The 23,869-nt window shown below is 42.2% G+C and overlaps 1 protein-coding gene across 2 annotated transcripts; it reads left to right on the top strand.

Annotated features, from left to right (window-relative positions):
* Positions 1–1,155: 1,155 nt before the first annotated feature.
* On the top strand, positions 1,156–9,682 carry LOC101168734 (ras-interacting protein 1). 2 transcript variants are annotated; one of them, XM_011485412.3, is made up of 16 exons: positions 1,156–1,453; positions 2,015–2,136; positions 2,378–2,829; positions 3,012–3,272; positions 3,381–3,592; positions 4,101–4,265; positions 4,850–5,054; positions 5,130–5,428; positions 5,519–5,680; positions 6,218–6,258; positions 6,533–6,687; positions 6,791–6,903; positions 7,938–8,232; positions 8,376–8,539; positions 8,938–9,079; positions 9,165–9,682. In XM_011485412.3, the coding sequence occupies exons 2-16, from the start codon at positions 2,015–2,017 to the stop codon at positions 9,341–9,343; spliced, it is 2,967 nt and encodes a 988-aa protein (XP_011483714.1). In that variant the 5' UTR covers positions 1,156–1,453; the 3' UTR covers positions 9,344–9,682. The 2 variants fall into 2 exon arrangements, with proteins under 2 accessions (XP_011483714.1, XP_004078003.1); XM_004077955.4 differs by having other exon boundaries at positions 3,381–3,622.
* Positions 9,683–23,869: the final 14,187 nt, after the last annotated feature.

Genomic DNA, 23,869 nt, shown 5'->3' with positions numbered 1-23,869 from the left:
CTAAAATTTGCCTCATTTCATTCTGGGAAATAAGCTATTTAGGACCTACAAGTTTTTTTGTTTTAAACACTGGAGACTCCAGAATCTTTTTCAAACGTGAATAAATTGATAAATAAATAAACATTTTAGGCTGAAGAATGTAGATGAGGATTAGAGAAAAAAATGTAAGTAGGTTTAATTTCTGCCTACTGCGTCATACACTGTTGTCACTTTTGGTTCTTTTGTGGTTATTGAATTGAGCTTTATTTTTTCATTTCTTTTTTTCAAAATAAAACTTCAGACTTCCTTTTTCATCTTTTACACTACCCCGATGTTATTCAGCCTGATCGTGCTGGTCTGTTAAACATAATGGTTGAGAAGTTTTCACAATATTTTAACACTTAAGACAGCCAGTCTACTGTAATCGGTTATGTCACCATGACCAACCTATAAAATAAAATAAAACAGTTTGTGTCCCCAAAACTGTGTTATAATTTTTCACATTTAAAAGTGCCCCAAGCCATTGACGAGTTGTAACAGTCATGAAAATCTTGATTCTAATAACGTACATTGGGCTTGTGTTAAAAAAGTGTACAGTTTGGATGACTTTAAACAAGCGTGTCTGTTCTGTCATTACAGGAAGTTGAAAGCAACCATTCAGATGGTACAAAAGTCATTGAATTGGGACACGAGACAGTGTCCTTTCTTAATGCGTCAGCATCCTTCTGTTGAAGAGCAAGTCAAAGGTCACAGGTGTCTACACTGAGCTTCCTGTCTGTCTATTTCCTTCATCCTCTTTTCAGCAACAGTCCACATAATTCCTTTTTTAGAGAGTTTTGTTTGTTAGTGTGTGCCTGTCTGGTTAACTCGCACAACAATGCCAGACTTGATAGCAACAATCTTGAGAGTATTTCCCGGCTTTTTTTAGTAGTTCCTGTAAAAGCACATCGGTCACAGGAGAAATTACCTTTTTTTTTAATTTTCACAAGAAAAACAGAATATTTATTTGGATCTGTGTGTGATGCTCACATTATTCCTAAAAAGGTGTCGAAATCCTATATGAGTATAAATGTACCCTTCCCTCACTTTCTACCAATCTCTCCCTCTCCTTCTCCCAGTCAGGATATAGGTGTTGTCCAAAGCAAAGGAAGGAAATTCTGTCACTTGGAACAATAGGCCCGTTACTCTATCTATAGACCCAGAGCAGCTGTGAGCCAGACAGAAAGAGGCACCACGTCTTTTCCACTTTTCCACAGAAAAATCTAAGAAACGTGTTTTGGTTCTAGTAGAGACAACAACTGATGGATACTTGCAAGTAGGGGTGTCCATGTTTAACATTTAGGGCTTTTCAAAAATGGATCGTTCTTGTGAAGAAAAGGCAACGCTTACCACATCGCTTTGAACAGCAAATACTCTTTAGGCTGGTGAAAGGATCCTCACAGCGAACTTTAACAGAGGCCACAAGCAACAGTGGGTGAGTTGGTTTCATTTGAAGTTACCGTGTTTGTTTGTTCTCAAAGTGCAGGAGGCTCTTCAAAGAACGCTATCACTTCTGCTTGGTAGGAAAAGAATAGATCTTAGGTGTGGACATTTCTCAAGCTGAGACCTGTCTAAACCTTTAAAGAGGTGGTGGTTTTGCACAAAGGTGCAGCGATTGCTCTCAAATCTGAAATCACGATTTATACAAATGTATGAGTGGGAGAATGAGATGTGAAAGAGCTCTGGAATGGGATTTTCCCTGTCACTCCAACAGCTGGGCCTGAGCCCTTGGAAACACGCTTCCTGTTTCAGAATTATTTCAAGGCCTTTTTTGTAAACGTGTGTACATGTGTTTACAATCTTGACAACCTGCTGTAGGTATCCTGTTTATACTCTTTTGATAGTGACATCATCCCATTGTTTTATTGTTTCTCTGCTGGCACTGATGACACAAAGCTGATGACAGACCTGACATGTGCGCATTTTGTCATAGTTTGATGAACTTTTAAAGAAATCGTGTGTTATTTAAAACAAAAATTCTTTTTTTTTCTGTTAGATGGAGGGGTCTGGGAGTCCTCGATTTGGAAAGCTTAATTTCCCTGTGGGTTTGTGGATTAACTCCCCAAGGAAACACTTTGCCAAGCTCGGAGGTCGCTGGCCCAGTGCTATCTCTGTCAAGTCAGTCTGTTCTCATTTCCTTTAATGCTATATTCAGCTTCACTGTCATGATGAATATTTATCTGTGGTCTCATTGCCCGCTTAAGTGAAAATTGAACTGATGCTGTCTTATCTTAGTTTCACTGTCATCTGTATGTTTTATTGTGGTTGTTCTGGTCAGTCATAATTTACAGCTGGCTTGTTTCTTCCTCTTCCTTTCCTCTCGCGTCCATCTGCCCCAACCCCCCGCCACCATTCTCAGGTCAACTACCAGTTCGGACGCAGCCTCACTCCACGAGGCCCCCTCTGCTCCTTCCTCATCCCTGTCTAACTCCACTCCCTCACTGGCTTCCCCTTCCCCTTCCCCATCTCCATCACCGGCCTTCCTCAGGCCAAAGCCTGCAGCTCCCCAGTCTCGCACAAAGCGTATTTCTCAGCTCTTCCTGCGGGGGCGCTCCAACAGTGATCGGGACCGAGCAGTGGGAGAGAGGGAGAGAGAGCTTTGGGCTTCTTCTGCCACCCCCTCCTCCCATCACTACTTGCCCCCAGCCTCTTCCTCTGCCCCGGGCCTGATAAAGATCTATGGTGATGCTCTCTCCAGTGGAGCCAACTATCGCTCCCTGCTGGCTAACAGTCACTCCACAGCCAGGCAGCTCATCTCCCAGGTCATCACTCGCTACACTGAAAGAGAGAGGGATGAGAACGATGACGCAGGTATGACAGAGGGGGACTTTCTTTCTTTCTTCACGGTGACCTCTGCTGCAATCCATTACTGCTTTTGAAAAAAATGAACCAGTTGGGAATGACTTAATACAAAAAGATAAACAGCAGAGTTTAGAAAAATAACCACCCTCCCTCTTCTTGTCCTTCTCTATACTTCCTTCATTACCTTATAGTTCTCCAAAAGTACAGCCCTGAAGACTTTTTGTTGTGTGATGTCATTGGTAAGCCCGTCCAACAACCAGATGGAGCTTTCAAGTGGGAGACAGAGTGCCGGAGAAGTGTTGCCCCATGGGAATGCCCTTTGTTGTTAGTGGACATGTGGCGACCTAAGGATGGATTTGAGCGGCGCTTTGAAATCCACAGGAAAGAGGACTATGAGAGGGAGGAAAGGGAAAGAGAGCAGGAGCGTGAGAGGGATGGGGAGAGCCACCAAGGTATGTGTGAGCTTTCTCAGATATGTCTGATGGCATGCAAGGGTGTTCTGTCTCTTTATGCATGACTCATGGTAAAACTGATGTATGCTGAGCATGTCTGGGTAACAGGCGTGCGCTGGAGGCGCTCCAGGATGTCATCTGGTGGTGGGCCAGAGGAGTGCGAGCGTGGACACCGTGGAAGAAACACAGAGCTTCGGAGGAGCATCAGTGACATGAACCTGAGTCTGCGTCGCCGCCAGCAAAACCATGTCAGCAACGATCCCCGAGGCTCAAGCAACTGCCCTAACAACAGCGGAACGGCACAGGACAGGAAGAACATAGTGAGCATGATCAACCCACAGCCAGGAGAGGTGAAGACACGCAAATGTATCCTTCAGGATGCAAAAAAAATAAACAATCAAAACATAACAAGAGCAACCAACAAGAAAACCATGACAGTGATTTCAAAAACAAGATAGCCCTCACATAATGCAGCTACACAACAGAAAACACAGTTTTTTCAGGAAGCACACAAAAAAAACAGGAAGCCTATCTAAAAAAAACATTTCCCAAAACACTGCAGTTACTCAGAAATAAATCCTATGTCCCAGATAACAGCAACAGGGGGAAAATCAACAAAACTTGCAAAATTTGAACAATTAAAAAAAAAACTACATAAAACCCAAAAACATACAAATAAATGAAACAAAAAAATGTTTCTCTGCATCAAAAAATATATTTATTTTTAAACTTTTCATATGGGACATTCCAAGAAAGCTCTTTTCAAATTGTCATTTTTTTCCCCTCAGAACCATTGAATGCAAGTATCTTGTCTTTTTCTTTCACCAGGTGAGAGCATCAAGAGCAGAAGCCAAAGTTGGATGGACGAATCAACCTGCAGACGACGAGAAGGATTACTCCAACTGCGACCTGGAAGTGATGTCACAAAGCCTAATTCTTCCACCCACAGACCGGCCCTACTTCCTGTTGCTGCAAGGTTATGATCAGAGCAAGGCAAGACATGCTGAAAGATGATATCACACGCATACATACTAACAATAAACTCTCCAACAAACCCGTTAGATTGCAGCATTTTGGCTGCATCTCCAAGTGTTTTCTGCTGTCGAACGCAGAACCACACCTTGGTTTGGCTCCTTCTGCGCCTTCAGGATGTAAGGACGTTTAACATGCACCAAAATGTATCCACATTGAGCAACTCTAATGTACACATGTGTAAAAGAGGTTGACCTGTGCAAACCCAAGGTCTGCTTCTGACATCATACCTGCATGTCTGTAATCTCCACATTCCATCAGGATTTCCATCCCGACACAAGCGTCTCCCATTCACCATGCAGCACAAAACACCTTTAGAGCAACACAATCGCTCAAGAACTTATCCGTCCGATGTTCAAAGCCCCTCTGTGCACATCACTCCATCACACAATGACCTCACACAGGTCTCCATTGTAGCAAACTGTGACACACTTCACTTCTCATCAACCTCCGTCTGTTTAACAGCATCTGATGACAGACTGATATAAACGGTGGATCTTGGGAGATATCTGACCTTTTTTTTTTACACTGTGTGTTTTGTGTAGGATTTTGTTTTGTACATCATGGCGGGACATACGCATGTGTTTGGGAGAAAGCCAACAATGAGAGAAAGAGAGAAGGACAGGGAAAGAGAGAGGAAGGGTAAGAAGCCTTTGAAGGTGGACACATTCCTGTCTGCTCCAGACATTTTGGTCAGGCACCTGCTGGTTAGGAGAGACTCTGCAGTACCAGAGACCCCTACTGGACAAGGTACCAAAGATGCTAAATTAAATCACACCGAATAACTCGTGTTAGTTACTGACATTTCTGCTTTATGGATCCCAGCTCTGATGCGGCCCTTTAGAGGAGGTGCAGTCACTCACAACGGAGCAGCTCTGTACAGGGAGACAGTCTTAAAGCCCGGGGATGTGATTGGTCTGGGGGACCACTTTCTTTTCCTGTATCGTGACCCACGCGTCACTCCAGCGCCACCGCTCGCTCTGACGCTGCCATGGCAGGCCGATGCCTCCGCCACCTGTTGCCCTTCGGGGCTGGTGGACAGACAGGAGGCACTGAGGCAGTACCTTGGCTCCACAGAGGCGGCTTTGAAGTTCCACCCTCGTCATGCAGACAGCTTGTTACAGGTGAGTTTATCAAACAAACTTTGAATCTGGTTATCTGACCTTAAAATGGTTGTTGATGCTGTGGTTTGTTTATTTGTTTTTTTTTTTTAGGAGATCATTTCAAAAAATTCCTCCCCAGACTCTGGTGGGGGGCCCTTAGCTCCTGCTTATCTCCTGTCGATCATGATAGATCACGCCTCCAAACACCTGGACCCTGCTCTTACACCACAGATCTTACTGAAGTCAGCAAATCTAATTAAAGAAATTGTCTGGGTAAGTAAACATAAAGAACATTAGTTAATGGTTTCTGCCTTAACCATCAACTGTGGCTGTTTAAAAATGGTGTTTACTCAATGTAAAGACAGCTGCCCGAAACTTTAGAGGACCACGAAATTCCACTGGAAGAATCCTCTGAGTGTCATGACCTTTCGTCTGATTTGGAGCTGCTGCTTTTGCCGTTGAAAAAAAAAAAAGAAAACAACAGCCAAACATCTCAGTTCTCTAAGAATAACTTTCCTATGAAGCAAATGAACATTGTTAGGATAATACTTCATAATAGCCAGGCCTGACCAGGATCAGATTGGCCCAGAGACATTACCACACACAGTCAGACAGAAAAACCAGCAGGCGGGCGTGTGCTCTTCGCTGTGAACAGGAGCGAAGATGAGCTGATGTCACTTCCCTCCTGCTGGAAAATGTGCGTTAATTGTTCTGGCTGCAGGGCCAGACTCAACCCCCCCACCCCTAACATCTCCATGCCACCCCCCACCGCTAAGATGCCTCTCCTTTCTCCCCAACTTTCTCTTCCAGGATAACATAAAGGAATTCGGGGATAAGCATCCCACGCAGAAGTAAGAACATTTTTTGGCAGTGTAATGCTTCCTCTGTTTAGAGAGCTCCCCTTGAGTGATTCATTGCATATTTTATACTTTTCATGTTGTGACCTGGGGAAATTTTTTGTGATATGATGAAAGCATTTTTTAACACAGTGATGTTTAAGAATGGCATGCCTTTAGCTGAGTAATATTAACTCTGTCTATTTTTACTAAGCTTTTTCCTTAAATTGCAAGCTGATTACAGACAGGAGAATGTTCACAATAACAATTACCTAATGTTCCTGCGCAGCTCGACGGAACAAGAAGGAGAGATAAGCACACCGAACGTTCAAAAACTGTCGTCTGACCTGCGACCCCTCATGTTCTGGATGTCAAATGCCACGGAGCTCCTTAACTTCTTTCAGGTCAAAGTTGAAGTTATGGAGAAGGAGTGGGAATTTGAAGGTGAGGGGGATCAGAAAAAGATGAGCATTTACGACTCGGATAGCTTAGTTTGACTTTGAAAACAGCTACGCGGTCTTTGATGGTGCTGATTGTGTTTCGGAAGCCCCTGGAGATCCGGTTCTGACGGCTGATATGGACACCTGTTCAGAAGCCCTGGCACAGCTGGATGACGTGATCATGCACACCTTCCAGCAGTGTGTCTATCACCTTACCAAGGTAAAACACACAGCTTGACGAGCAGCAGTTTTTCATGCCGAATTACCAGAAAACCAATCAATCAAATAGACAATTCCCAGCTCATGCATGCAATTCATTAAATAAATAAAAAGCAAAATGACAAATGCCATGGTGTTTTTTTTAGGATTTTAGAGGTCAGAACCAACAGAGATTCCTATCCCGATCATAGTCATTATTTTCAAAGGCACCCACATATCCTCTTCTCTATAAATGTCATGTTTCAGAAGGTCACACACAGTTTTCCCAGGACTCAAGAGGGCAGGTCAATATTTAGTCTTCTTTGAGGCCTTGTGAGTGGAAAGTATGGGGATGTATCACTGTCCTGGAAAGAATACGACCTTTTTAATCACAATGGACCTCTTGTATCAAAGCATGGAAATGTATGTGGTAGCAGGTTGGGGAGTGACTTTTGAAGTCGTATTTCAGCCTCAGATAAAAGGCTGCGTGATTCATACTTCACATTGCAGCTCACGGATTTCTTCACTCCTCCATCCTTTGGAGAAAATCAAGATTTGGCACGCCCATTCATCACCTACATCAATGTCAGCAGGAATATCTCATCTCCGTTTCCTCTGAATTTGTGTATTTAAAAACATTGATAAGTTTTGATCAAAGTGTAAATTATTTGGACTCAAATGTCCAGAATCCATCTAAATACAAGCACAATTTATTTTGTATTTACCTGTACATATAATCAAATCCGACTTCAAATAAAAGAAACATCAAACATCATTTATTATTGTATGGATCAGTTTTTAATAGAATTTCTTTAACCTGAGGCAGCAGCTTCTATCATTGTAGTTTTTCACATTTTACATTAGACAGTGATTTTTAGGGAAACCGTGATTCATTTGCCTTGTGAACCTAAAGAGCTTAATCATAGAATATACTTTTAATTTAGCTCATCTATCCTTTTTTCAATGACCTGTTCTCTATACATCATTGCCAGATTGTTGATTTTAGACTTTTCAAAACCAAATTAACCAAAGTTTCTGTCTTTTCTGTCCACAAAGACCCTTTACTCCCTTCTTCCAGCCCTCCTGGACACCAACCCATTCTCCAGTGAAGAGAAAAAGAAAGAAAAGGAGGAACCCCGAGGTGCAGAGGGAGAAGAGAAAAAAGTGGGAGATGGAGAAGTGGATGACGTGTCTACCTTGCCTCCCAAGGTTGCAGGATTGGTGGAAGTGTATCGCTGCTCCCTGATGTTGTCTCGAGAGGCCTGTTTGTCTCCACCACTAACTTCTCAAACCTTTGGCTACCTCTTCTTCTTCACCAACACCTCCCTGCTTAACACTTTACTGGAGAGAGGTGAGAGCGTGTGCTGATGTGACCATCAGCTATGATGCTGGGGATGCAAAATTTCATGTGCAAAACCATAACAAGTTTAGTGTTTTTGATTTTAAAAAAAAGAAATGTTGTATTTTTGTTCTCTTCCAAATCCTTCACTTTAGATGAGCTGTTTTCGTGGTCCAGAGCAGTCCAGATCCGAACCAACTTGGATCTTGTTTTAGACTGGCTCCAGGGGGCAGGTTTAGGAGACATAGCCTCTGAGTTCATGAAGAAATTATCTATCACAGTAAACTTTTTGTGTATTCCCAAAACTCGACTTATCCAGGTGAGAACTTGACAAACTGTTTATTTTATTTTCAACATTTTTATTTGTCTTATTATTTTTAAATAATCTACTCGTAATATGACTTGTATAATACTTTCTGTGAAATGTATGACTGGATAATCATATGTATTTTACTTTTTGTATCTCAAAGTTTTGCGTAGGTTTAGACACATGGAAGAAAAAGATAAAATTACATGTAATTATTGCACCAGCTTTGCATTAAGCTTTTTAGGATTGAAAAGTAATGTGCTTTTTCAGCCTCTCTAAGAAATGACCAAGTAAAAAGAAAAAACTACTATAATGTCCTGAAAATACAAGAAAAACTTTCCAAAAAAAAAGCTTTCCACAGAACATGATAAACATGTTAAGATGGGTTTTTTTAACTCCTTATTTTCCAGTCATCCTGGGCTAGTCTACAGGAGGACCATGCTTTGTTAAGTTCTGCCCAGCTCCATCATCTGCTCACACGTTACAAGCTGGGACCGACTAGAGCCCCCCCTGCATCCTGGTCACCTCCAGCCGGCACAGAGCTGAGTGGAGGTAATAAAACACCTGCAGATAGGAGTTTTGTTTCAAGCATCAAATGCTAAATTAAACTTTTCTTGATCAAATCTCCTCTTATCAGACATCTTTGAGAGCTTTCTGGATCACCCACCTCTCATTCTCCCAAATGAGACTCCCCGTCTTGACCTCTCCCAGCCAATCCCAAGCCCAGAGCTCCAGAAGGAAGTTACACGGCTCCGTACCTTCTTGTGGGGACTTGACCAGGATGAGCTCCCAGCCAATCAGAGGACTCGGCTTTGAAGAAGCCCATATTTGTCTCTCAATGGATGTCTAACAGAAGTTGAGAGGGAAAAAAAAAGAAGACATATCTCTAGAAATAAGAAAAAAACAATGTGACACTTTTCTGATTTGTCTGCCTACTTTTGTCTTTCATGACATCTTCATATCATTTTATGTAGTCGTTTAGATAATTTCAAGTAATACAGATGTACTGGCTTTAACAAATCTTCATAAAGATTTACTGAAAATCAGATAATAAAACTCTATGTTTGTCTGGTCAGGTAGTGTTTTGCCTTCTTGGCTTCCATGTATGCTTTCAGACTACTCCTTTTTGATAAAATGCTGACTTCTAGGCTAACAGTTTCCGCGTGGTCTTTGGCAATATCCCTCCCCGGCGCTGTGCCCCTGAGGTTTGGCACACTCCTGGGCTTCCTCACCAGAAAACATTCCACAAGGTGGCGTTGCAGGACACATTCCTCATTTAACCTAAATGATGAGTCTGCAGGTACAATGCTGGACTGAGACAACTGCATTATCATCTACGGCAAAGCACACTCATTTCCTGTATTAGCAGGAGTATTTTAGGTGGGTTTGTGACTCAGAAGAACAAATGAACCTGTGATGACCACACAAGGTACACTTTCTCTGGACCTGTAGAGAGAATAGGTTTTAGTCTCCTGTCAGATAATGTGCCACAGTGGTAAATAGAGATTTTTAATTTCATTCAACCATCTTTCTGTACCTGGTTTGGGCTTCCATTAGGATGAATTCAATCCCAGGGTCCATTACAGAGACACAGACAAACAAGTTACAATCCTCCGTCTCTATAAAACTCCATCTAATGTGGCATAAAGTAACATGTAGTTGTCGTGACCACAGAGTAGACTTGTGATGTCATCATGTTGGATGAATAACTTTTTTCTTGTTGGTCATAATTTTCTCATATACAGTCAATTTCACTGTCTAGTCGGCCAGATGCCTTTAGAAAACAATTCATCCCTTTATTTGTTTTGACAAAGGAGCTCAATGACGTCTCAGAGAGTTATCGTGTACCTCTTTTGGCACCCGGCCAGCGAGTTTCCTTTCTTCTGGTCAGCTCCTTAGTGGAGTTCCTTTACAGTAAAAAGCTCACCAAAAACAAAATAAAATCCCGTGAGAGACCCCTGCTTACATCATTCCCACCGCCTCTGGTCTGTCTCTCCAATATTTGACTGGGCTGATGCAAAAAGAAAACATGCCAGTGAGGACGACTGACTATGGATCATGAATCATAAAAATAGGCCCTCTGTGGCTGTGTGTATCAATTAGGGGATTGTAATGGCTTTCATTTGAAATTCAGTGCGGTGGATGAGTGAGAGTGGGACCCGTGTTTGTGCGCTAATTTCAGCTTTCCAGTAATGTTGTACAGATGTTGTCTGTTGCTTCTAATTAAACACAGATTGGGTTCAGACTGGTATACCATGCCATGATTGTGTGACATTACAGTAGTCTATGATGCAGCATGCTGATCACTGTCTGAGTGCTATTAAGTAACAAGCTTGTGACACACAGAGCTTTTCTTTTTAAGTCACTCATGACACGCCATGCACACTTTCACCCAGATCCATGTGGTCATGCAGATAAATGCACTCAGAGGACTTTTTGCCCAGGTGCACAGTCCCACACCTGCTGCAGCGGCTCTCTGTAATTAGCCTGACACAATTATCACTGGTGACTTGAAGGAAGGAGCGAAGACAATGGACCAGTTCTTTGCTCCCTATCATCTCCTCCTTTTGCTCTGCTGTCGAGTAATGAAAGATTCTACCGTGCTTCAAAGAGACGGAGTTTCCTACAAAAACAGCTGAGTCAGAGGAGAAAAGAGGGAAGGATTCAAAGAAAAGAAGAACAGTAGGGAGCCAAGTGTGGTAATGCGATGCTGCTGGTGAGAGGCCCAGTGGACCTGGGTGATTTTGTTCATTGTTGTGCACACAGGAGTCATTTTCTGGAACAAAAAAGAGAAAGAGAGAGAAAAGCCTGTGGCTCTAACACACTTATCACTAACAGCTATAACCTGGAAAGGCCTTGCTGTCTCTTCTGGTAACACTTTACCTGATCCCTGTGTCATGCCTGAAGTATAAAGAGGTTTTTTCTAGTAATATGCCAGCCAAAAAGGGCAGAATGTGATGACTGAAGGGCCAATGATGAAATTTGTGAGACATGTTCTGTCATGGAACCAGAGGAGAGGGCCCTTCCAGTCCAAATTAGTACTGTGTGGAATGTGGTTTCTCAATTTTGGTGCCAGACTAAAAACATTTAGGAACCTGGCTGTATGAGACACATTCACCAGGGAGTCGGTGCGAGACAACGTGAGGGTGGAACATTTTGCACAGCTCCGTGCTGACTCTCGTGTTAAGAGCCAGAGAGGAAACGAGAGCAGGGAAATCTCTGTTGGGTCACAGACAGGCAACAAAGCAGACTGGGGGTGTAGCAATCTGAGTGAGGTTTGAGATGACTGAAAGGAGGGTCAGAGGTGTTGGAAGGGAAATCTGTCAGACCCAGACAGATGACAGACTGTAGCTGAGGTTGGAGATGAGGCTTATGGAAGTGGAAGGCTCAGAGGTTACCAAGAGGACAAGAGAAAAGTTGTGGCATTCCTTGAGGGACAGATTAGTTTCCTCATAGCTGCGTCACACAAATGTGAAAGGCATGAGTGAACACTAAGACTTTTTTCCTTGCTTGTTGGTGCACCTAAACACAATTGCATGAGGTACACACATGGATTGATAAAAGGACTCCTGTGCAGTCAGATCTTTCAAGCTGAGGCTGTCCACTGTTAGTTAGGTCAACCATCATAGCCTCACAGTCTTGCTGGCTGCTGCCCCCACCACCACCAACCACCACCGTGTGTTACTCTGCCCTGCCCTCAACCGGCCATCTCTCCACTGGCGGCTGTCTGTCCTGACCTGCAGCTGCCTGTCTGACTCTGCAGTGCATGTATATGTGTAGTGTGCAATTTGTGACTCGTCCAGTAACACCAATTTGGAACGGGTGGTCTTTTCCTCTTTTCTTCATCTACCTTTTCCTTCCTTCCCTCGTTTTGCCTCCTGTTCTTGCTCAGTATGTGTCTCCTGGGCTGGGGGGCTTGTGGGCCTGTGGGCAGGAGCCTTATTCCATCAGCCTCGGGCTTCTGTCAGAGTCTTGTTCCATTTTGCGTCATGGTGTTGACTGAACGGACCCCACACTTAACTCCCATAGAGCTATGGGTTTGGGCGGCGGGGCAGCCGGCATGGTCCCGTGTTCAGCGTGGTAATCTGATGGCCATGTTTATTTTATGTAGCTCTCCTTTGATGGAGCAGCAAAAGTCTTTGGGCTTTTTGTTTCAGCACTTTCACTGCCAGGTCAGAGGTGCTTGCCGTGGTTACACTCAGGAAGAATAATATTTGCCCTTATATTCAGTCCAAACAGGCTTTTTTCCATATTAGTGTCAGGGTTACTCACTGGGTTTCTGCCTTCTACTGATTCTGCACATTGGTACTGAAGGATGGTGGGGGATTGCACCTCGAAGGTATAGCAAGCTAGAGGATATGAAGAGAGTTTCACAGGTTTTCCCCTAAGCCTTGGCCCTGAGAGACAGGGAAAATACACACATAAACACATGAAAAACACTTTCCTTCTTGCTTGGCTGCTCCAGGCTCCACCTCAGCTGTCAGTCGTCCAAACTTCCCAGGGGAGATCTTTAATAGAGCAACAAAGAAAAAGAATTATTAAAACAAATTAAAAACCAGTTTCTCATCTGTCTGGGCTTTTCAAGGGCAAAATTTGTAGCTCACATACCCACATATGTGCCTTGCGTCAGCTGTTTCAGATGGGTCAAAAAGCCAAAGAGCCGCAATGGGTGGTTACGCAAGGTTTTGACCAAAATATACAAGAGAGAGGCACAACTCTTCACTTTTAATGGACATTTTCTAGTCCTGTGTTTCTTCTGTTCAGTTTGAGCAAGCAAAGTGAATTAACAGAACAGGTACATCGCCTGTCCGTCCTGGGAGAGGATCCTTCTTCATGTGGATATCCATGAGGTTTCTTCTTTTTTTTCCTGGATTCTGGTTTTCCTAAATGACAAAAAGGGTCTAAGGGCAGTGATGCCCAGGTTAGCTTGACCTGTTTAGTTTAGTTTAGCAATCGACTATTGTATTTTATAACAAATTTTATGTTTTGTACAATTGTGAAGCCCATTGAGACAACTGTGTCGTAATATTGGGCCATATAAATGAAACAGAATTGTATTGAATGAGCACTTTTCATTATGAGCTCAACCATATTGAATTGCCACACAGAAAGTATTCTTTTGAAACGCTCAAACGCCTTTTCACTTTAAAGATTTATTATTGAATAACTTTGGGTAGAGGAAGTCCAGTTGGAGTTACTGTTTGTCTGTCTCAACTTTGTTTTCATAATTGGCAGAAGTTTACAGCACTCTGGTCATAATATTACAGGAATGAATCACAGTTACTAAAGATAAGACATCCTGGGGAGTTTTATATGGATTCATTTCCTTCTAATTTGATGATTATTTATGATCTGGATACAGAAAAAGATGTGTAGAACCCCACATTCATACAATGAGCAAACATGCAGGGTTACACTCTCTCTGTCTGACACCAGATTGCATAAACAGAAACCAGATTACTATCAACCACCTTATCTTTCCGTTTGGGATGAATAGAAAAGCATATGCAAGAAGGAGTGTTATGCCTCCTGCCCTCTTCTATGTATCCCATTATCCCTTTTCTTTTCGAACTCACCAGACTTTTCTCCGACCCCCTTGTGACCATGAGGTCGCTCACAAATGAGGGAGGCTGTGCTATGATGTAATCTGGGAGAAACAGAAAGGGCACGTGTGTGCTCGTGTGTGTGCTGGGAGTGGGCTACTCTGTTGACATGTAATCCAGTTCGTCTTGTAGCAATTTGGCAACCCAAAACAATTACCAACTGGATGCCCTGGAAATCAACACCACACGCTTGTTGGTAGGCGGTGATGTAACATCAGATTTAGTAGGTGGCAGGAGGAAGCTAAGCTGGATCAGAGTGAAGTGAGCTTAAACATCAGACAGATCGAGGAGTCAAGGAGACAGCAGTCAAATCCAAGTCAGTGAGTCATAAAGAGGCGCTGTCAGTCAAAGCCAAAGAATCACCAGGCCTTTCCTAACCTTTGTCCTTCAACTCAGGTCTTTAGCATGCACCACATATGTTGTTTCCTCTTCCTATCCCATGTCCTTCCTGTGTTTTACCAAGTGACCATCTTTTGTGAGTGAATGTGACACAAATCTGAATGTGCTAAATGTTACTGTTCCTCAAAGACCACTGGAGGCTGGCGGCAGAAGGAAGCAATTGTTCATTGGCCTGTGTTAAAAACTCATATTTCACTCCCAAAACTGGTGAATTAAAACATTTTTTGCATTTTTTGCTTTTTCTTACTGTTTTTTTATTCTTTTTATTCCTAAGAAGTGTGTGTGTGCATGTGTGTGGGATGTTGGGGGGGGGGGGGGGGGTGTTAGATTTGATCAGTAGTCTTGAGGGAAATGCCTCTTTGATTGTCAGGTGAGAAAATCGTGCTGCTCTGTGGTGTAGTGGTTAGACCTTTCACCTCACAGCGAGAAAATCCTGATTCCTTTCTGGGTTCTTTCTGTGTGGAGTTTGTATGTTCTCTGAGTATTTATGGGTGCGTTTCCTCCAGGCACTACGGCTTCCTCCCACAGCGCAAAAATATGCATTATAGGTTCATTGATGTATCTAAATTGTCTCTAGGTGTGAATGTGAGAATGTATGTAATATTGTGGCCCTGTGATGAACTGGTGAACCATCAGTGGCTGGGATGATCTCCAGCAGCCCCATGACCCCAAAAAGGGATTAAGCTGGTTTTGAAAACAGATAGATGGATAGAAGTGGGCAGATCCAAGGATTGACCAAACAAAACTCTTATTTTCCTTTGTCCTACCCAATGGCCCATTTTTGGCACGTACTTGTATGGCACTTTACTGTCACAGACCCATTCACACTCTGCTGAACACTGGCACCAATCTATAACAGTGTCTTGCCCATGACACCTGGGCACCTGGGCGGGCAAAGCAGGAAACAAACCTGTAATCCTCTGAGCAGAGGTTGATCACCCCACCGCTGCACCACAGCCACCACCACGGCATATAATGAAGATAGGTAGAAAAAACTGGTATATTGCCCTGTCCTACTTCAGACTCAATTTCTGTGTCATTTTTTATGGGTGACATCAAAGATTATCCATTTGGTGTTTGCACATGTCTGTTGTTTTACATCTTTAGAAGTGAGGATTTTCTTCAACTTTCTGCTTTGTGTAACACTGTACAAAGAATACATCTCTCTGAACACCCCAAACCTATCCAACTCATGTCATGTGACGTGACTCTATCCTCATCATCAACCTTCTCAGATGGATGTCATTCTGTTTATTGTGTCAGAGTAAAAACCCAGACCTTTTGTCTGTCCAGGCTTCCTGTTCCATTCCATCCCACTCTTTCACGTCATTCCTTTTTTTCCCAGAGTGACTGTCCGTTCTCTTGTTATTTCTACATTTTTAATCCAGCCTTTGACAGAGAATTTCCTTCTTATCGCTCATTGAGCAATTCCCTACATTCCTGGCTTGGTTTCTGCCACTGCTGGGGATCCAGTGGGCTGCAAAAGGCATCTGTTGTCCGAAGCGGTTCATGAGGCCAGCCAACATCATTCATTTGCCCAGTAGTTATCCAGTGTGATTGATGAACCAAAAGAGGATCAGGAGCAAAGGAAGGGAAAAGAAGGCGTAAAATAAAAAAAAGAGGTGGTGTGAGTGTGCTGTTATGTGAAAAAACCATGTGCCAAAAATAGAACTGGACTGCTTTTATTTCCGAGTCCTTGACTCACAGAATGCCACTGATATATGAAGACATGCAAGGCATTTAAAGGTCTCCGAACAGAGGAGTTAAGGGCTAATTAAGAACAACTGTGGGTCAAAGTGCATCTAAACATTGGGAGCATGAATAGAGAGAGTAGAATAACTTTCATTTTTTTCCTTTTAGTCACAGATCTCCAGTGTTGAAGTTGGTCCTCAGACTGCACAAGAAACACAGCCTTTGTGTGCTGCCGCAATAAACAATGGTCAAGAAAATAAAACTGAAGAGGTTTTGGCATGTGGATGGTTGTGCAGAAACACAAGCCAAAGATGGTCATCAGACATGAGAGATCACGATAATGTCGGTCAGGAAGAATGCATGCAAAAACACAACTTTCATATCTTCCCTTCTTTGTTACAGATATACTGAAAGACTGCATGTCCAAGATGTATGAGAGATAAATTTTTCACAGTTTACGTAAACCATTACAGTAAAATTGATTGAAAACTCAAGTAAAAGAAAAGAAATAAACAATAAACCAGACTAGTTTGGGTGATGTGAGCGTGGAATGTGGTGGAAGTTCTGTGCATTGCAGCAGTACATTCCTAAAACTAAAGATGACATTTGGATTAGCCCGAGGTCCATCTTCCCTTTCATGTGCAGTCAGAGCACATTTCACTTCCCAACATCTCCAGTGACCTCTGTCTCCAAACTTTTGTGTTCACATCCCGATGCCTATCTGTGCACGTTTTCAAAACATAAACAGTGACGACATACGGATATGAAATTTCCTTTCCCCTGTTTACTCCTAGTTATGATGAAATTTACACACCGTATGGCTGATGCACAGGAAGTGATCGATAGAATGAGCAGGCCGTGAGCAGCTCTGTGGCAGGTTGCGTTATCTGCTATTCCTTTTTGTAGGAGGTTGATTTATGATTGTCATTGTGTAAATGAGTCTTAATTAAATGAATAGCCAATGATGAAGGGCCCCGAAGTGCGTCAGCATTCAGAAAAACAGCCAGAGCAGGTCAGATGAAAGAGGGCAGCGGGTTATAAATTATTTTAAATACTTAGGTGAACTGTCTAGCCGACGTAAGAGTATGTGTCCTTGTGTGAGTGTTTGTGTTCTGGCGTGACAATGTGGCTGTCAATCTGCCGGCAAAAGGGCATCCTCTCAAGCTCCCCCCATGAGACTGAAGTCCCGATAAAGAAGGGCAAACTGTGACGTCACGCTTATCTTCCCGCTCCGTTCACTCTTTCCCCTCATCTCACAGGACTTGCCTCACTTACACATGCTCCCCCCCCGTCTCCCCCAGTCCCTCATTTCCCATGTGTTTGTCAGCAAGTCAGTGCTTCCGTAGAATAACATAACAACGGGTTCAGTGTGTGGCTGACGCAGACGCAAGTAGTGGTCAGCCCTGATAGTGCACACATCATTCGCAGAAAAACACAGATGTGGTAACTTACAGCAGAAATGCTGCGGGACGGAGGATCAGAGTCTGCATGAGTCTCCGAGGAAACCACTCTGCACACTCAGGAATGCAATGAACAAGAAACAGGACTTCACTTTTACTTAATCTCCACCTCAAAACAGTACTTGGTGATGAAATAGAGATGTCCTAGATAGATAGAATCTTTGATTGCTTTATCGCACGTGTTGGATCCCACAAGTAAGAACTGAATGGAAGAAAAGGGGGAGATTTGACAGAAGGAAGAGATGAGCAGAAGAAAGGGGTGCAGACCCGACACACAATGACAAGGAAGGAAAGAATGTTTAGGGCGACTGAGAAAGGCAGTGAGAAGAGTGGCGGGGAGAACCTGAGCTCTCAGACAAGCCAGAGGTCTCCAGCGTATTAACACTAGACTGAGATGGAGGGGGCATACAGGGTAGATGGAAAGTCTGTTTGCACAGTAAAACTTTCTTTTTGCCTACTACCCACCCTTTTCTATGTCTCATCTTCTCCGTCCAACACTCTGTCAGCAACCTGTTGCTTCATCTTGTTACTTCAGAGATTTCTTCACAGGCAACACAACCTCAAAACAGTTGAAGTGAGATTGGAACATGAGCAGGCCAAAAGAGGGAGAGGTTTTATGCTTATACACAAAAGAGTAGACAACTAGAGGGTTGTTAAAAAAAAGAATACACTGTATTTTCCATTCAGAGGTGTTATATATCACAACAAAGTAAAAAAAACAAAACTCATTGAAACAGTTCCCTAAGTCAAACAGGGCCGAACCAGAACATTTCTAACTCCAGTGGCCCATTCCTGCAATTTGAAGTAGGTCAAGTTGAACACCACATGTAAATGTGTCAAAACCGACTAAAGAAAACAATAAACAGACACAAACTTACCAATGTGTCACACAGTCATGCCTCTGCATCAAAACAAGAAACGCGATGACGGCTTTTTTCTTACCATCGCCTTTATCCCTAGATCTTTCCATTTTGTCACCAGACTCAAGATGAAAGGCGGTGTGCGATACTGTATCTTTTCAACTATTGGTCTCATACTATCAGATTACATAAACCAATGGGCCTTTGTCCTTGCATGAAAGGTTGCTAGTCTTTAAATAAATTGTGTAAGATGACCAGGGAAAAGCCCAGTATGACAAGTGAAGAGTTCACCCAGAAATGAAGGAAAAACATACAGACAGAAGATTAACAGCGAGATAGGACATGTTATACTTCCTCATTCTTCAAATTAAAAAGGGGAAAACGTCAGAAAATGTAGGTACAAGTTCTTCTGCCTTTTTACTTGATTTACCAGGAATTCTTGCCAACCTTTAAAAGTTTAATGACCTGAGCAGGGGAAAGCATCTCATACTGGATGGTAGAACTAGCATGCAGCTTGACCCAATCCACCCAGACTTTTTCAACCAAGACACTACTGGATAGATACTTTAACATAAAGATACTAGCAATTAAACTACTAACCCTACAGCTGACTGGCAGCTGTTAAACAGTGTGTGGGTTAAACAGTGTGCCTGTAAGTGGTTGGTCAGGGGTTCAAACTAAATCCATGAATCTATTTTTTTACGGAAAAATCACCAAAGTTTCCTGAGGTTCAAGAGGTGTTTCAAGTTTCAAAACATCCTTGTTCTCTCAGTCCTTCAAACACCTAGATAACCCAGTTGGGGCAGGTCCGACTTCACATCACAGATTACAGATTTCCTCAGTTGTCTTGGTGGTGTTTGATGACATGCCTGGATACTTGTGGTAGAACCCAGTAAAGACAACCATTCACCGAAGATGTTTGTCCCTCTTTGCAGAACTGAGCATTCCACTAAGTTACTATAAAAAAATAATCAAAGTAGCTAATTTATAAATTGTCTGCATGTGCATGAACTGTTTTTTGAAGAACTTGTAAAAATATATCTGAAGCAGACGAGGCAGCTCAGTTTTGGCTAATAAAGTTGGATCAGTACCAAGTCCAATACTTACGGAAATTACCTTTCAGACGAAGGAGGGAAAGTTAAGAAGCAGGCATGACAAAAGGAATAAACACCATATTCCAGCACAATCCCCTTTTTTCTAGCTGTCGAACAGGGTGGTAGAGAAGTTATGGTTTGGGTTAATTTCATAACAATGGGATATAGGCACAAAAGTGCTGCTGAGGTCACCAAGAAGGCTCAGTTTTACCAAAGTATCAAACAGTCAAAAATGTATCACAAACTCAGTTTAGGATCGGGATTACTTTTATTTGGCTGTGAAAAATTAACACACAGATTTCCTACCAGAAAATCTTTTTGTAATTAATTTTAACTATATTCTCTTAATAAATACTAAAACTAACATGCAGAAGTTGCTCCATAACAATGCATGGGACTCAGTCATTTTGTGCATAAAATAAATAATTAAATATGTGTCAAATTGTGCACTGTGCTTTTTTTTAAAATATATTTACATAACACTTTTTATTGTTTGTTTTTTTTATTATTAAAGTGAAAAAGCCCATGAGCACTAGATCTGTTTTTTCATTAAGAAATTAAACACGCAACCATAAAATTCAAAAAAGGTGTACTACTTTTCACACAACTGTACACTGTGTTTTGTCACATACCATGGAGTTTGGTTTTTGAACAAAATGAGCCTTGTAAATGTGCGCTTAATAGAGAGCTGATTTAAACACGGTGCCCACCCTAGTTTCTGCCAGGAGAGACATTTGCCTCATGCACTCCCTTTCATCCCTGCATCCTGCCCTTTGCACGGAGCTGAGCCAGTGGAGGAAACCTGCAATAATGATGCTGGTTAATGTCCTCCTTTAATGGTCTAATAAAAAAGGCAAGGCACCAGATGCACAACAGCCATATCTCACACAGTAAAGGGAGAGAGCAATTGACACTGTTGATTTGCAAATAAAAACCCACGGGGAGTTTTCTGGACTCTCTTGAGATGCAGAAACTGTTTTATTTTTGTCCAACTGGAGGGTTTTTGTCACAAATGCTTTGGAAAAAAATAGACAACAGCCCTCCACTGTTGATCTCATACTGTGAGAAAGAGAGAGTCAGAGACGTCACTTTATTGCTCAAACCCCCCATCCTGTGTGTCCTTCTTTCTCCAGAACTCCCCACAAACAATTAACACACACTCACTTGCTCTCTGACGTAGGTTGAAATGTAAAGGACAAACGGAGGAGCAAAGTGGAAAGGAGCTGCAGGAGTGGTGGGCAGTGAGTTGGGGTGATGTTGCCACGGCTGTTTTCCAGACAGGACATGCTGGCAGTTCAGAGGGCTTAAGAAAATGAATATAAGGTGGGATGATGGAGTGCAGACGAAGGGGGGAGGAGGTTGAGGAGGTCACAAGGAAACTTAAAAGTGAGCTGTTGCAGCAGAGTAAATATTAGCAGTAACAGGTTGGACATTTTGCTTTTCCTTTGAATGTAATCTCTCGGGTTTGTTTACTCAAACCCTGCAGGAATTCCCTTGAGGAAATGAAGATGCAACATAAAAATTATGAATTTACTGCTACTGCTCCTCATATAATTCCTTTTACCAGGAGAACGACACTGTAGGATGGCCAACATTTTCAGTGTTTGCACATGACACTCCGAGGCAAGCAAAACACAGGACTTAGACGAAAATCCACAAGACCGTTTTATCAACCAGCTGGATGTGGAAATTAAGTCAAGGTCATAAACATTGATGGGAAAACCAGCGTTATTGAAATGGGCTGATTTAGTATTTGCTCTCCCAATCAGACCACAACGATATTTGCACCAAAATCAAACAGTGAACAAAAACTCCCAACATAACTAAATATTATTAATTCCTACTTTTTTTATCTTCTGTTTGTGAAATGTACAGAAAATTCTGAACTTCAAGGGGTTATACTATCTGTAAAACTAACAAGCACTATTCCTCATTACTTGAAAAGAAAAGTAATCAAATACATTTTTTTATACCAAACATGAACAATCACAATCTTGAAACTCTTTAGTTTTGTCTGTAGCAAGCACTTCTACGTGTAATTTGTTTGAAAGGTTCCCAACCAGAAGCATTTTAGTTTTCTTTGAAAAAGGAAGTTATCATTTTATTATAAACATGCAGAAAGTGAATTGTTTACCTCTTTTGGTGCAAACAGAGGCCCTTTAGCTTCCTAACTGAAGCTCATTTAAAAACTAAATCACTTGCAGCCAGATGCAATTCATCAAGTAACCACTAGGGAGAACAAATCAGTCTCCATTCACTCCAAACAAACAAAGCCTTATTATATTCTCATACATTGTTAATATTTTTTTATGTGACAACTGTTTTTATGAACTAAACTGTTTCATGTTTATATTATATTTGATGTGGAAAATGGATCTTGTGATTGACAGGTGACATCAAATCAACATAACTGTTAACATAACATAACTGTTACTAGGGAATTTCCAACAACTTGTGTCCACCTGTTTGCACAGTTTTGGAAAGACCGGTGTCTGATGATGTAATATCCAAAATGGCAACCATGGAATAAATAAAAGCTGGTTTTAAACCATTTTTCCCCTAATCTTTCTCTCTTTTGTTTTAATGAAACTGTATTTATTTTTGAATGCTTTTTTTAGAGTCATCACTCATAAATTGGCTCCATAATAAACCAATGTATCATTCACCAATGTTATTGAATGAGCCTTACCATAAGAGCTAGTTTTTATATTTTATGCTTAAAATGGTAATTCCTTTGATCCTTACACCCAAAAATTAATTCTTTCCACAACATCCATTCTGTTTTTTCGATAACAAATTCCAATTTTTTACAAATAATTCTACAAAATAAAACTTCTTTAGCCTGAAACAGTATAGAAACTGTTTAGGATAAAGAAAAAAAAAGATTTTAGGTACACAGTTACCTCCTAAATTTGAACCAAATCATAATTTTTGTTTAAACAAATACTTGATCAAATGCCTCCAGTTCGTTAAGTAAATTCCAACAAAATTCAGGTCAGTTTAAATCGATTCATAAAGCTAAATTGCATGAGACACTGCATCAATTAATCACAGGGCAAAAGGTGGACGAAGAGGGCAAGGCATTTGAGTGATTTGAAGGCTGCGTAAATGTGTATGCCATGCTGCACAGGAAAGCCAGTGTGGAGCAGGGCGAACTGAGCAAAGCTTGTATGAGTAAAGCTCGTCTGGCCGTGTGGAAGGCTGGCAGGCCGTGTCACAGGTTCCCCTACCTCTCTGATGTCTTTCAGGTCGTAGTCTGACTGTCTCACTCTGTTTCTCCTGTGGTGGTTTACACAGATTGGTGATGTAATGGGTAGCATATGAAGGCCACACACAAACACACTCTCACACACACAGACACGCAAACACGGCCTTAATGCACGTTGTGCAGACTCTGCACCACATACCCATAATTACACACATATAGTGAAAGCACACCCATTTACACCAACCTTGGATTCCCCCTTTTTTTCCAACAGACATATGCTTTTGTGTCTTTTGCTTATGACACAATAAATGCAAAATTAAAAAAACAAAGACAAGCGACCCTTTTTTCTCATTTCGGGTGGTAACATCCAGGCACGTGCACTCCCCCTCTTGCGGGGCAGCCACCCTGTTCTGTGTGTGTGAGTGATCAGCTCTGGTTGATGGCCTCACATCAGACCGTGTGCTTCAGAACCACCCAAGAGACCCCCATCATGAGGGAATGAGGGAGAGTGACTAACTTCACTCTTTCTTTTCTTCTTTCCCCAGCTGTGTCTTCAAACGCCCCTTTGATGTGGGAAATTAAAAAGAGCGAGTGTGTCAATATCTCCTTTCGTCCAACCACACTCAACTACTTCCTCTCCTTCTCCAGCTCTCCTCTTTTTCCCAACGTTTCTTCTCTACTGTTGACCCACAAAAACAGAGTGTGACCCCCTTTTTTTGTTGTTGACCGCAGCGCCACCCAATGCCACCAGGCCCACATCTTTTGGAGGGTGTTTGTTTGTCTGTGTAGGCCCACCGTCGGACCGGCAGCTCTCGTGTGTGTATATGTGCATGAGGGTGTACACATTCAAAGCCCACCGCTAATTATTTTCTAACCACACCATGAGTGTATGTCTGTGAATGAGGGTCTCCTAATCTCACACCCAGACGCAGCAATGTTTTTTCTTTTCTTTCCTCCTTTACGTTCTCACTCCTTTTGTGTATGTTTGTGAGTCTCCCTTGTGATTTACTGTACAGCTTGTGTACA

The sequence above is a fragment of the Oryzias latipes genome, chromosome 16 (assembly GCF_002234675.1).
Source record: "Oryzias latipes chromosome 16, ASM223467v1".
Lineage (NCBI taxonomy): Eukaryota > Metazoa > Chordata > Actinopteri > Beloniformes > Adrianichthyidae > Oryzias > Oryzias latipes.
The sequence above is the reverse complement of the archived record's forward strand: the minus strand, read 5'-3'. Positions and strand labels throughout refer to the sequence as shown.